The sequence below is a fragment of the Entamoeba invadens genome (assembly GCF_000330505.1).
Source record: "Entamoeba invadens IP1 unplaced genomic scaffold scaff_1105074726713, whole genome shotgun sequence".
Classification (NCBI taxonomy): Eukaryota; Evosea; order Mastigamoebida; family Endamoebidae; genus Entamoeba; species Entamoeba invadens.
Window position 1 is genome coordinate 323,099 of NW_004443770.1, and position 14,427 is coordinate 337,525.

At 33.8% G+C, this 14,427-nt stretch overlaps 7 protein-coding genes across 7 annotated transcripts; 5 read left to right on the plus strand and 2 right to left on the minus strand.

Moving 5' to 3' along the window:
• Positions 1-2,371: 2,371 nt before the first annotated feature.
• On the plus strand, positions 2,372-3,943 carry EIN_430090 (elongation factor 2 kinase, putative; the record flags this gene model as incomplete). Its single annotated transcript, XM_004261936.1, has 1 exon — positions 2,372-3,943. The coding sequence occupies one exon, from the start codon at positions 2,372-2,374 to the stop codon at positions 3,941-3,943; it is 1,572 nt and encodes a 523-aa protein (XP_004261984.1).
• A 350-nt stretch (positions 3,944-4,293) lies between these two features.
• EIN_430100 (hypothetical protein) lies at positions 4,294-4,950 on the plus strand (the record flags this gene model as incomplete). Its single annotated transcript, XM_004261937.1, has 1 exon — positions 4,294-4,950. One exon carries the CDS (start codon positions 4,294-4,296, stop codon positions 4,948-4,950), a length of 657 nt encoding a protein of 218 aa, XP_004261985.1.
• Positions 4,951-5,388: 438 nt separating this feature from the next.
• EIN_430110 (hypothetical protein) lies at positions 5,389-6,396 on the plus strand (the record flags this gene model as incomplete). Its single annotated transcript, XM_004261938.1, has 1 exon — positions 5,389-6,396. One exon carries the CDS (start codon positions 5,389-5,391, stop codon positions 6,394-6,396), a length of 1,008 nt encoding a protein of 335 aa, XP_004261986.1.
• Positions 6,397-6,501: 105 nt separating this feature from the next.
• Positions 6,502-7,206, minus strand: EIN_430120 (trafficking protein particle complex subunit, putative; the record flags this gene model as incomplete). Its single annotated transcript, XM_004261939.1, has 3 exons — positions 6,502-6,567; positions 6,692-6,813; positions 6,885-7,206. 3 exons carry the CDS (start codon positions 7,204-7,206, stop codon positions 6,502-6,504), a joined length of 510 nt encoding a protein of 169 aa, XP_004261987.1.
• A 1,307-nt stretch (positions 7,207-8,513) lies between these two features.
• EIN_430130 (hypothetical protein) lies at positions 8,514-8,882 on the plus strand (the record flags this gene model as incomplete). The annotated part of the gene is made up of 1 exon (XM_004261940.1): positions 8,514-8,882. The coding sequence occupies one exon, from the start codon at positions 8,514-8,516 to the stop codon at positions 8,880-8,882; it is 369 nt and encodes a 122-aa protein (XP_004261988.1).
• Positions 8,883-8,993: 111 nt separating this feature from the next.
• Positions 8,994-10,881, minus strand: EIN_430140 (serine/threonine protein phosphatase 2B catalytic subunit A1, putative; the record flags this gene model as incomplete). The annotated part of the gene is made up of 3 exons (XM_004261941.1): positions 8,994-9,082; positions 9,122-10,530; positions 10,646-10,881. The coding sequence occupies 3 exons, from the start codon at positions 10,879-10,881 to the stop codon at positions 8,994-8,996; spliced, it is 1,734 nt and encodes a 577-aa protein (XP_004261989.1).
• Positions 10,882-12,159: 1,278 nt separating this feature from the next.
• On the plus strand, positions 12,160-14,424 carry EIN_430150 (AMP dependent ligase/synthetase, putative; the record flags this gene model as incomplete). Its single annotated transcript, XM_004261942.1, has 1 exon — positions 12,160-14,424. One exon carries the CDS (start codon positions 12,160-12,162, stop codon positions 14,422-14,424), a length of 2,265 nt encoding a protein of 754 aa, XP_004261990.1.
• Positions 14,425-14,427: the final 3 nt, after the last annotated feature.

Below are 14,427 nucleotides of genomic sequence, written 5' to 3' on the forward strand. Positions count from 1 at the left end.
ACGTGGCTGAGGATTTCTTTGGAATACAGCAGATGGAAGAGTTCTTTTGGCAATTCTCAAAGTGATATGTAGCGATGTTACAATAACTCAATGGAACGCGTTTTGGGGAAGCAAAGACGATTACATTGAACATGTACATATACCCACCATGAGTAACACAAGATGGTGTTATCACGAGTTAATAGTTGATAAATTGATCAACAACTTTAAAGACTTCGATTTGTTTTTTAGAGAACTTGACATTTATAAGAAAATTAATACCATTCTTATTGACCAATACAAGGCAGGACTTCCAAAGTGCAACAACGTAGAATTGGAAAAGGCAAAAAGTGATATTAATTATTTCGTGTTTTTGGGGAGACGTATTAATTATTTTGACGTAAAAGATACAATGTTCCTTGCTTTCGCCGAATTTTATTATGATATTTTGAATATTACAAAAGTTTGTTGTGATAAAATGCAAGAAAAGTTTGGATTAATAAACGAAGAGTATTTGCGTGTCACTGAGTTAATCAACAATTTGAATGTAAAAATGTCTGATGCTTCGAATGGATGTTTTGACTCTTTCTATTCAGTAAATCGTTTTTTGCCGTTTAAAGCTCCAATTGTTTTTTCATCGTCGTGTAAAAATATTATTTCAGAGTTTATTAATGCTTTGAACATCAGGTTTTGTAATTCTACGTGTGTAAAATTTAAAGCAGATTCAAAGAAACTTTCCTCTGTTAAAACAGAACTTGGGGTTTATCAAAATTTGGATATATATTTGGACTGTTTCAATTTCCCTGAAAAATATATTCGCGAAGACACCATGTTTGTAAATAACACTTTAGACTATTTGGAAATAGAACTCACAAATTTAAAAACACTTATTGATGCAAACATAGAAGACGTGAAAAAGTTTATTGATACTAACTCAAAAAACAAAATATGTAAATTCAGCCTTCTGGATGCACTACAATTATTTGGTCATGAAAACTTTCTTAGATGTTCAGAACTTATTTTTCTTGTAGTTAGCCTTATTCCTACATCTTCGTGTGTGGAATCTTTGTTTTCTTTTTATCGCTATGCTAACAAAATAAACATGAAAGTAAAAACTGCAGATATTCGTTTGTCTGCAAAATTTATTAAAATGACGCAAAGTAGGCTTTCTCTTATGTAATTTTAGTCTTGATTCGTGTTTTTTTTATAACCAATAACAAAATCAAATAAATGTTTTTTAATTAATTTTGTTATTTACTTTTTGAAACAATAAAAAATCATCATTTTTTAACTCGCCTTTTAACCAAATTTGGGGAGCCCTGCTCTGGCGCTTCTTCGCCAACTTGCACTTTTGGCACAATTCTCAGAAAGTCTTCATACGCCTTCTTGATTGGACACTCTTTCTCGCACATGAAATGTTTGTCTTTGCTTTCAGATGGCTGTTTATAGAGTGGGTAACGGTCACTGACACAGAGTACGATGACTCATTTCACTTCACGTGTCCAGAATGTCATCGTATTTTTGAAAAGATGAATTGCATTTTAATTGAAAATAGATAATATAGTATTCATATGGTTAACAATATCATACAACTTCTTTGAGTAGTTTTGTGTAACTTTTGGTTTTAATTGTTACATGTGTGTGATTGGCTATTTGTGTTCTCCACAATAATTACATTTCAATTACTTTTGACACATCTCACCATTTCACAATTTGTCATAATCAGAAGACCACATTGCGACGGAAACTTTGACGCATCATCTCAAAATGTTTTTTTGATATTAATAATAATTTATAAATTTTAAATAACAGTTCAATTATCCGTTTGAAATACAATCCAATTTCAATTTCAATATCAAGAAAGCACTAATGGTCTAAGGGCAGAATTTCACCCTCCCAAGGTGGAGATCCGGGTTCGAGTCCCGGTTAGTGCACTTTTTAAAAATTCAAAATCTTTTTAAATAGTTTTTAATTACAAATATAATAAATAACTCACAAAAATTTACACTTTTTAAAATAACATATTTCAATTTAATTTTGTCAGTTTTTCAAAATTTGACACTACATCCCCGATTTGTGGTCAATCATTTGGGTCTTGTTATTATTAATTTTACCAGAAATTATAATAATTTATGTTTTTTATAAATAAAATTAAAATGATTTTATAATGATTTTTTTTAATAAAGAAAAATTATAATTTTAATAATTATATAGATTATTAAGAATAATGATTTATCACAATATAATGAAGTATTCTAATGACTTAAGTGACAATCAACAACATTTTACTAGTTTGACTAATAAACGAATTATAATTTATAATACCAAATTATAAATAAAAGTCTAATACATAATAGTTACTCAAAAAGTCAGAACTGAGTAGATTAAAACGATGGCATACAAGCCGAAAGTATCACAAGAGATGGTACTTATAGCAAAGGAATTTGCGGAGGCCGTTGATTACTTTACGAAGTCCCCGACACCGTGTGACGTCTCCATGTTTTCTGATGGGTCAATTTCCATCCGCAATTATGATGTATTGTTTGTGATAGACGCCCGAATAAGTGCGAAGAAGTATCACTACCAAATGGTGCAACACATCTTGAACATCATAACCGAACCATCACTTCCGGATAACAAACGGATTAATGTGTTTATAATCCGTGATGGGATCGAACAATTTTCGTTTGACAATGTACGGCTGTTCATAGGTTATATTCAAATGTTACAGTATAGTCCAGTCACCACTTCAATCACACTAACACGTATACTTCCCCAAATTTTATTGGCCATTCAAGCTAAGAACTTGGGAGTCCCACTCTTTGTTCACATCTTAAATTTCCAACCCGATTTCATTCAACTGAAAGACGCGTTGACTATAAATCCACAATTGGAGATATTGGTCAAATTAAAGACAACAATTCTGTACGGTCTCACAAGCCAACAAATCACTAAGGAATTCAACGACGTCTATTTGGGCTGTTTGAGTAAGCTCGAGTACATTGAAGAGGTCAACGTCGGCGGTGAAATCACACGACAAATCTATAAACCGATCTACCCTCTTTCATTTACAACGGAAGTCATGACGGAGGAGAGCTTTGCTCTGATCCCAATGCGGATGAGAGAAATGTATCCAATTAACTTTGAAGACACGGAAGAGATGAAAGGATTTTCTGTTACGATTGATCCAACATACTTTTTGAACGACGCGTGTTACGAATATTGGGCGAGACCAACTAAGTTCTTGGTCGAACCTGTTACGATCAAAAAGAGAGTGTTTCCGTTTGCGAGAGGAGCGGAGCGAAACGCGTATTTGGGGAAGGAAGTGAGTGGAGCGGAGGAGAAGATTGTTGTATTGAAAGACTTTATTAAACAACGAGGAAAAGATGTCTATCAGTTTTTAGACATTCTTGAATTGAACTCGGCAGTGGAACAACTTGCGTTTGAATTCAATCAGGTGTGCGACACGTTCAAAAGAATCAATTTTGTGCCTGTTTCTATATTTGTTGTGTGTGACACTACTCTGTGGAATGTGAAGACACTTACGTATGACCAATTAAAAAGAATAGCACTGGATAATAAAATGTACTTCATCGAACCAATGCTTAAAGGAACGTTTGTGAAGTTCAACGATAACAATAGTATGGTCAATACAGAATTGTATAGCGCAACTATTCAAGCATTCTCACATTGGTCCTATTTCAGAACAGCAAAACGACTGATTGTGTGCGACTTACAAGGGATCATTAGACCAGATAAGAACGACTACCTCCTCACAGACCCCGCTATACATCACGAGTCGGTTACGAAGTACTACTTCTCGTTAACTAATTTGTCACAAAGGGGAATGAGTCAATTCTTCTCAACTCACCAATGCAATGCCGTGTGTCATTCCCTCGGTATTGTCGATGGACCAATTGATGAGCCTGAAAATTCATTCCTCAAGACTAAAATTGTGATGTAATCAACTCTGTTCTTTAATTTGGTATCAGGAATTATATCTTTTATACTATAAAATTAAACTATGCACTTTTCCTTATTTAACTGGAATCAAATTGTCTTTTTAAATGAAATTGACCAAATTTATGTTCCGATAAATAATAAACTCGACCATTTCATATAAAATAATGAGTAGTAAAATATAATTAATATAACTATAAATTATACTAAATAGAAGTGAATAGATTTGTTGATAACTTTTTTTGAATTGGAAAGAAGAAGAACAAAAATGTCTTTCAATGAGTTATATATAATAATAAAAGAATTATAAATAATTACTATACAAATAACATTGGAATTTGAACTTAAAAGTCTATGATTTTTTTGTGGGTTGTATTTACACTACTATTGAGTGTAGAGTCTGTTCAAGTTACTAAAAAGGAGGTGTACGACTTTTCATATTTGTGCGGGATATTAAACACATTGGGGTTTACTCTTAATGTACAAAGACAATCCCGACTAAGTAAAACATTTCAGCCATTTGTGTTAGTGTCGTATTCACACAACGGGATGAATTATTTGATAAATTATAAAATAGACGGAACTAATTGTAAAAGACTCATCGACTTGATTCAAAGAAATTCGCCACTGCAAATTACAACAAAACAAACTTCAACAAAGAGCGGATTTTCTTCACTGAATTCAATTCATTTGTTGGGGAAAGTCGTCGATTCGAATTTTGCAGAGAATTTAAGCGTCTTTGGTGAACTTTTTAATCAACGAATTAAAGGACTTTTGAATGAAAAAAACACAGCTACACTCAATGGGTGTTCACCCGCTTTCAAAGAATTAAGAGCTTTTGTACCAAATCAATGCAGTCGTGTTTATACCGGTGGATCAATCCCTTCAACATCACCGTCTTCATGCATTTCTGAGACAAATAGTGTTTTACTTAATCAAGAACCTCCTACGTACTCATTGCTTGTACCCGACTATAGAAATAATGTCTATGTTGACCTTGCTTATCTCTAATAGTTTAATTATAGTTAAACAATAAAATACTTTCAAAAACATTGTAGCAAACTGTTTTGTTGTTTTTGGGTTTATTCTAAAATTATCTTAGGCAATTTTGTTAGCAATTCATAGTATATTTAAATGAGGTTGTAAATTATTAATGAGATGATATTAGTATGGTTATTTCTAATTTAATTTTACTATAAAAATTAATTGCTTTTTTTTTCAAATTAGAAACTTAAGATTTTTTAATTAGAAATTAAACTATAAAATGTTTCTAAAAATGGAAGACAATAATTCACTTTGCCAGTTCACTTTGTCTTTTGGTAATTCTTCAAAATATCTTCGGTATAAAAATGTTATGTGACAATTGAAATCAGTAAGATATCATCCTTTTGTATGACAATCAACAAATCTCCACAAATATGAACTTAAAACTTAGAAAGTCAAATAGAAATGCACTCTCCGCCTCCAGTGAACAAATCGAATATCCACACCTTTGATTGGAACGACGAGCGAGAAGACCGCCCACAAGCTACTCGAGTAGTGTATCGTGACATGGACTCTGATGGTGAACCTGTCCAAACTGGTGCATCTGGTAAAGCACAAGTCTATGGAGTTGATGGAAATCTTCAAGACGTTGAAGTTACGATACCAGTAAATTACTTGAAGTTGTATGGATACTCGTGTTGTCCGTGTTTCATCCCACCACCGTGTTCACCAGCCAATTCGCATCGATACTGTTTATTCATATTCTCTGCGTGCTTCATACTTTCATTCATTCAATTTGTGATGCTCATAGTAGAAATCTCGTTACAAGGCTTTGAGAAGCCAAGCATCAATTGGATGCTTGGACCGACCTCCGACGCAATGGACATCCTCGGCGCAAAAGATGCGAAGAAAATGAAGGAGCAATATGAACTCTGGAGACTTATAACTCCAATCTTTCTCCACGCTGGGATCATCCATTTGGTATGTAACCTTTCGATGCAACTCCGCCTTGGAATGATAATAGAAAGACGGATGAATACCCTCCGCTTCTTAATCGTGTACTTTGTCGGCGGGATAATCGGCAACTGTTTCTCTGTGATGATCTTCCCAACTACACAAGGCGTTGGGGCATCTGGCGCATTACTTGCTGTGTTCGGTGGCTTTCTCATCGACATCATTTTGAACAAAAACAAGTTCCCATCAAGACAATGGATCAGCTTAATAGGACAATTACTCATATCAACGATCATCATCTTTGTATTAAGTTTTATGCCAGGTATCGACTACGCCGCACACATCTTCGGGTTTATTGGAGGAGCTGTCGCCGCTTTGGGATTGTTGTGCCACCAAAATGAATGGATCAATAAAAGGATGTGGCTCAAAATTGTTATTTGGATATCATGCATCGGGTTCTGCTTCCTGGTGTTGTTGTTAACATTACTATTACTATACCTTGATGTACTCCACGTTTAATTAAGCTTCTTATGTTGTTTATTTGGTGTTCTCTCTATTAGTTTATTTATAACTATTATTAATAGTTAAAATGTTGTCTTCTATAAGTATCAAAAAAATTAATAATCATAGCTGAAATATTATATGTAAATATGGGCCATCCTCGTCCTCCCCGTGTGTCACTGTTCCTTTCTGTATCATTAATTTTCTTGCTTGGAGAATCTACTTAAGTCATATCAAAAATGTGGACTCTAGAAATATATATTATAGTATATTTATAATTTAATTATAGTTTTAAAAATAGAAGAGAACAAACGAAGTCTGCAGCGTCCATACATGACTGCGCAATACCAGCGACAAAAGCAACACAATAGACGTTACAATCAGAAGCATAACTGATATACTCGGTAATGATTAAATTTTTGTCTGTGATTAAAACTTGTAGTGAGACTTTATAACATAAATAAATATCATTATTTCATGGAACACAATTGAGTAGAAAGACAAACACTCGTTGGCCTTATCTCGCACCTTCCCATAATTGACTTGATATCCAAAAACTACTCTCCACATATCCTTCGCAAGAAAGTTCATCACCCCATCCGTTGTGTTTTCACGTAAACCTTCTTTTTCTTTATAAGAAATAAGTTCTGTCATTCTCATGCCAAGGTTGTACCCCAAATCAAAAAGTTTGTCGTGGAACTGAGTTGTTGTGATACGATTTTCTTGGTGAAATTCATGATGAATGTACTCTCCAAAAAGAAACGAAAAGGCAGAAAGACTGACTTGTGGAATTGTTTTAGTAAGTCCTTTATCACTGTTTTTTGACATGTGTTTTGTAGTTTTTTTTTAGTTGTATTATTTACAGTTAACTCTCATATAGTTTCTAAACTATTAATATGTAATTGTAATAAATGTGTTATTATCTTATAGTTTTTTACTATTAATATATAAATTGTTTCAATCTATTAGGAAATATATAATGGTTATTATTTATTATAACTTTTATTAATAATATATTTATATTTTACATTATTTTATTTATAAAAAATAAAATAATACAAAAATTAAATCTTTAATTATAAATGATTTTTTTTTTTTTTTAAATTTTATTATAATTTATTTATTTAGATAATTTCATAATATATTTTTTTTATAATATTACAATTGTTGTATTTTGGATAAAATTATTAAAAACAAAATATTTATATTAATAGTTAATTCAATTAAAAAATCCAACTTTTATTAATAATAAATTAGAATAATTATATTATTAAATTTTTTTATTGGAACTTTTTTAAAGACTATTTCTTTTTTTAATCAAAGACCGAAGCATAGTTTTCTTTTAAATAACAAATGTTAATTTTTATAACATTTTATAACATTTTATATTAATAAAACAATAATATGTAGTTGTTAAAGCAATTTGCTTTTTATATTTTTTTTATTAAAAATTATTAATAAAAATGACTTTCGTTTTCTCCTATTGAATATAGTTCTTCACTTTTTTTCTTTTTTTATTCAACAATTTATATTTTTTATTCTTTTTGCATCATAATAAAAAAAAACAAAAAAACAATTTAAAGTATTAATAATAAAACCATTTTAATTTGATAATAAAAAAACAAAAAAGAATTCTATTACAAATTGATTAAATTTTACCAAAAAAAAAACTTCAGGTGATTACAATCCATTATTCCGCCATCAATACAATCTTCTCAACTTTTAAAAAATGACAACTTTAGTCAAAGTATTTTGGATTTCCCTTAAAACCTTGCGCAACTCGAAACCAATATCTTCCGATGTCAAGTCTCTTTCCTTCAATTTCCATACCCAAAATTTCGTTGTTCTTCCCAACACTTAAACCCCAAGAAGATGTTATAAGACCCGAAGAAAAAGTAATAAGCACACCCCGCAAAACTCCTTTAGAAAAGCGTTTACCAATTCTACGCGCTTCCCGTGAAGCTCGAAACAACTTAACCTTACAGCAAACTCTCTGTATCTGTTTGTTATCCCCTTTTTGTAATGTAGTTATCAAGCGTCCGCAGCGGAAGAGTCTAGTCACGGAGCAGTTCTTTAAAGTCTCCCGTTTTGAATTTTCCAAGGACGACTTCATCGATGTTTCTTCCTTCATTAAAATGAGAGGGGACCAGAAGCTCAAGCACGACATGGCCCTTGGCGCCTCCAAGAAAACAGCAACTCGTCGATATCAAAACAATAAGAAGATAGAAGTGATCCACCTAATGGAAGATCTTCTCCTCGAATTAGGCTTCGAGTTGATCACAAAGACTTTGAGTGGGAAGAATGGGGTGAACAGACTCGAAAGTATATTAGAAGCTTCTCGTAATGGGTCTTCCATAACTTTCAAGTCTCTTACAACGGGGCTTGTCAAGACAAATCACAAGTTACTCAAAATCGTAAGTAAGTCGAAGTCCGAATACTCCGTGAATTCAAAAGTCTTTAACATTCAGAAGGTCGTTGAATTGAATCATCCAGATCTTGACTGATTGATTGTTCTTAGTTCAATTTCAAGTTCTATTCCTCAAAGTCCACCTGTTTGTTTGTAATGGTGTCAAACGATAACTCAACAATAAATAAAACATGTAATTATTTAATAGTTAATGGTTACGATTATTCCACATATCTCGCAAGTCCCGAAGAGTCACGGGAGCCGCATCACAGTTCAGCCATTTCACAACACGTTCATCTATTTGTGAGACATTGTTTTCGAGCCAATCCAACAAACATAAGAGTGGACGAGTTGTTGGTCTCGGCGATCCAAGTGTAGATGGTCGAGGGCTTAGTGGCGGTTTGAATTTCGATAAGCAAAATAAGGTGTTAGGTCTGAAGTGATGAATGTTTTGGAATAAGCTTACTAAACGACTTGGTGGTGTTACTTTAGTGAAGTGGTCATTTAAGAAAGAGACTGGTGTTGAAATTTCTAAAGGTTCTAGTGTGTCATCATTCATTTCTATTGCCGCATTCTTTGATATTTTTGTTGTCTGCACAACGACATCTTCTTTATGTTGTTGGACTTCAGCTTGTGGCTGAACTCTTTCGACTTTCTCGCGTTCAAATTGGTTGTTGTGTATTTGAAGTTCTTCTTTAATATCTTCTTCGTCGTTTTCAATCTCTTCTTCTTCTGATGTGTCGTCTTCTTCACTCTCATCGCTGTCATCACTCGAGTCTTCCGAGTCACTTTCTGAGTCTGAAATATCGTCGTCATCATCATCGCAATCTTCTTGAGACGGTTCATTTGAATCAAACACAACAAATTGATCCTCTGCTATTTTCTCATCACTTTCGCACTTTTTTAAGTCGTCATCGTAATAGTAACACAACTCAACAAGACTAAAACTGATCTCTTGAAGCATATTGCCAAGACCAAATACAGAGTCAACAAATATCCCACTGAAATCCTTCTTGAAATGTTTCTGAATTGTTGTTGTCTCATACCGCCGGATATTCACGGCCTTCTCTTCTATCATAATAGACCCGGCTTTACTGTTTTTCTGATACTTTGAAGCTCCAAAGACTGTGAGAGCAAGAGGCTGATGTTCTGGGAACCCAAAAGTGTGAGCAAAGATCCCATTTTCGAAACATTGATGTCCTCTAATGAGTAAATTGAGGTCATTTCTTTTTAAGAAGTCTTTCATTGCTTCGATCCCATAGATGTACGAGACACCCCGGAACTTGTTATTCGCAAATTGCGTTATTTTAACTTCTTTGGTGTTATCAATCTCTGGTACATAAGGGTCGGACCACAACAAGTCACAAAAGAGACCACTCGATGGCACTTCCGTGAATCTAAAGATCTTATTGATCTCTTCGATCTTATTTAAATTGGGCGAAATACCACCATGACAACAGAAGAAGTCGCCAACACTCCTTGAGATAGTGGCTGCCAGTGGTAAACACTCAAACGTCTTTATAAATATGTTATACGTCTCAAAGTCGTATTTGGTGAGACACTCGGACTTAAACCCAAACCGCTCAGTCATCTTCCGAGTCTCATGGTTTCCTCGAAGTAAATAAACTTTATTTGGGTCGATCAGTTTCATGAAGAAAAGTGTCGTAACGACCTCGCAAGACATACTTCCTCTGTCCACATAGTCACCTAAATACAATGAGCAATGTGGCGTGGGATTCCAGAATCTATATGTTATTACTTGATTACTATAAATAATACTATTAAACAATATACTATATTTTATAACAAATCTTACTATTTATAGTACCATATAGATCACCGTGATGGAGAAGAACAAACTGATCATCTCTCTGCTCAATAAAGTCAAAGTATTGTCCATGATAGTCTCCGAAGACCAAAGTGTCTTCTTTAATTCGTAAAAGGTTTGGTTCCTCTCGTAGTACTTTACTCACTTCTTTGAGTAACCGAATAACACAGGCCTTGGATAGAACACCATCGTGCATGAAGTGGTCGTGGAGGGTTATAAGAAAAGTCTGGTCGAGCACTTCGGGGTATTCGAGTTGCTTTTTTGGCATTAAGTGAATATGGAGTTGGTGTTTTTTATATTAAGGGTGCTCAACGAGCGAAGTTACGAGTGCCAAAATCGCCTGTAAAAAAAGTTTCGTTTCTTCGGCTATTTGGGGCATACTTCAACCAAAATCAGATCAGTCAGTAACTTACAGGTCTTTTTGTCCGTCTTTCAGCTTTGTAAGCAGTATTTGCTCCCTCATAATCAATTGTTTTTCTTTAGGACAATTTTCCCGATATTGTAGTATAATTAAGGCTATTATATTAACTTTGTAACCAAGAAAAAAAACAGAAAAAATAAAAAAATAAATTAGGTAAAAACCCCATTTTTTAGGATTTTCAGAGACTGTTGTTACTAAATTTTGGAAATTATTTTTGAGTAAAAAAGAGATGGGCGAAATGAGACGTGTTATTTGGGTGAAGTCACTTTCCCGATTAGTTTTGTATTATTATTATAATTTTCATAAATTACAAAACAAATTCCCAAATATACAAGCGGGTTTTGACGCAAATATAGGGGTAATTCCCCCAATGAATTAAAAATAAGTTTTATGGTGAATTGGAAATTCGTCACATTTTACTTCTTTAAAAATGGAAATTTTGTGATCTTTTTTTCTTTTTGTCGGATTATACGTAGTATTTAATCAATTAATTTCTTTTTTGGTGACACGTTGATTCCATTGTTGTTGAAAAAAACAATTTTTAATTTTTATAAAAACAGTTGACCCTTATAGTTCATTTTTACTAATTTTTTCAATTATGAATGATCATATAATAAAAGTTTATTAAAAAAAATAATAACACACATTTGGTTAAAAATGGTATTATTATTATTGGAATAAAAAAAAGGATCTCAAAGAAACAGAATCAAAAAATAGATTATATACTATAAATAGAAATAGAAATTGTTATTTGTAGAAATTGTGTTTTGATCTAAAAAATAAGGAACTATTTAAACATGACGTCATGAAACTTGAATTTGTTTTTTTTGATAAAATCAAATGTGCCACAAATAAAAAATAGCAAATAAATGTATTAAAAAACAATAATACATTTAAAGATACAAAGTATTATAAAAAAAATTATATTTTTACGACAAAAGATCCATAAGAAGTTTTTAGTATAAAAAAAAGCACACATATTCGAACAAAACTGCTTTTTAATCCGCTTTTAAATTAAATTATTCCAAATGAAGAAATTAATAATGAACTATACTTAACAAGTAAAAAAAAGCAATTCCATCCAAATGCAATTTGAATAGGAAAAATTAAACAATAATTAGATCAATGTCTGAAGAGGTAGAGAAACCAATCTTACCAGAGTCCATTTCTGACGAAGAAAAGTCTCCCAACGAGACCAAAACGTTATCCAAAGAAACCAACGATGTTAGTAGTAAGAGTGAATCATCTTCTCACCAATCAGAAGACAAGAAGGATACTTCTTCAAGTGGGGAAGAAGATGAAAATCTAGACACCCAGAAAAAGGTTGCTGTTTCCCAGATAGTGTTGTCTGAAGATGGAGGAGAGAAGAAAGTGAGTCCAAAGAAACCAGTTAAATCGCCGAGTCCATTTCCTGATATTGAAGATTCTGTTGTTCCAGAGACTCTTGAAGAAATCGAACCCTTTCAAGGTCTTTCTTCAAAAGCCCTTGAAACTTTGTCGAAGTATAATGACAAATATGAGAATGGGAAGTCCATTTTACAGAACTACATTGAGAAGATCAGTGACATGGAAGGGAACATTTTCACACAAGAGAAAGTTAAAGTCCCTGAAGTCTCTGTCAAAGACTTTGCTGAAGAAATTAAGAAGTTAACGAAGTCGTACATATCACTCAATTTAAAGAATAGAGGCGTCATGTTTGTGTCGAAGAACAACTACAGAGTCCATGCTTTAAGTCTTGCAGCGATATCTGCTGGGATGTATACGGTACATATGAATCCGAGTATGCCAATGGTCTCTCTAGTAGAAGCTGTGAAACAAGGTGGAGTCGTTCAATTAGTGTGTGACATCGATAACAAGGACTTATTAATAGAATTAATGAAATATGTGAAAGTGCCCTGTTTGTTAATAAATGGCGTGATGAATGATGGCTTTGTCAACTACGACGACTTCAAGAAGATCAACGAGAGTGTCGACGAGTCGAAAGTCAAAGATGTTCTCTCGAACCAGAAGCCAACAGACATCGCCGAGATTGTCTTTTGTGAAGGACCAAATAAACTCCGAGGAGTCGTCTGGACGCATGGAAATATCATTTCGCAGTGTTGTGCATTGAAGTCGATGTTTAACTTGACGATGAAAGACAAGTACATTATGTGTCACAACATGTCGTATTACATAGAGAGACTCTTTGCGTTGTATTTGCCTATGATGGTTGGGTATCAAGTGTATATTGCGCCGGATGTGTTGTATCGAGAGGGGTTGAAAGGGTATATTGAAATCGCGAAAAAATACAAACCAACACTTTTAGTCGCTGTCCCAAGATTCTATGAGAAACTCCTTGTGCGGCTGAATGAAGTGTTAAAGACTTCTAAATTGGCAACGAAGGTGAAAGACTTGGCTGTTGATGGGATGGTCAAGCAAGAGGAAGGAAAATCAAAGCCAGTTGGGTATGGCACATCACGGACTTTAGTGTTTAACAAAGGCAAAGAGAAAGTTGGGATAGTGAATGTCAAGTACTTCATCTGTGCAGGGAACATGCCACAAAGTATATTAAAGGAAGTGATGGGGAAGGGTATTGAAGTCTTTTGTGGACTTCCATATATCGAAACGACTGGATTTATGGCTATAAATAGAGAGAAGTGTCTGCAACTTGAGTCCGTAGGTAAACCTATCGACAAGTGTGAAGTGTCCCTAAATGGCAGTGAGTTAGTGTGTAAGGGGCCTAATGTGAGTGGTGGGTATACCACTGAAGAGATTGAGGAAGAGTTTAAAACGGGATGTGAGGCCAAAATGAATAACGGGTTCATCGAAATCACGACATATAGTAAAACGGTGTTATTAACGAGTTCTGGCGAATTTATACCATATAAGTTTGTGGAGAACCTTGTGAAGAAGATTGTAGTCGTGAAGAGTGCGTTGGTTGTTGGTAATGAACGGCCATATTTGAGTTGTATATTGTCTGTTGTGTATTCCAAGGCTAAAGAAACCCTCAAAGAGAAATGTCCAACAGAGAAGATGCTTGCCAGAGACTCATACTTTGGGACGTTTATACGACAACGCATCGATTGGCTTAATAAACAGTTGCCGAAGTCGTTACAGATCAAGCGGTTTGGGATATTGTTAGAAGGACAGTCTGGGACGGAGACATTGAAAGAGGTTATGAATTTTGAAGACCAAAAATTAGCACTTGTGAAATTTGGGCCGTTCATCGAGAAGTTATACGTCCGAGGAAGTGTAGAGAAAGAAGGAAAGAAAACAAAAGGGGAGAAAGAAGAACAAAAGAAGAGAAGGAAAGCAGAAAAGGAAAGAGAAAAAGAAGAGAGAAAAGCTGCAAAAGCCGAGAAGAAAGAAAAGGCCGAACGAGAGAAACAAGAAAAGATGGAGAAAAAGTAATTC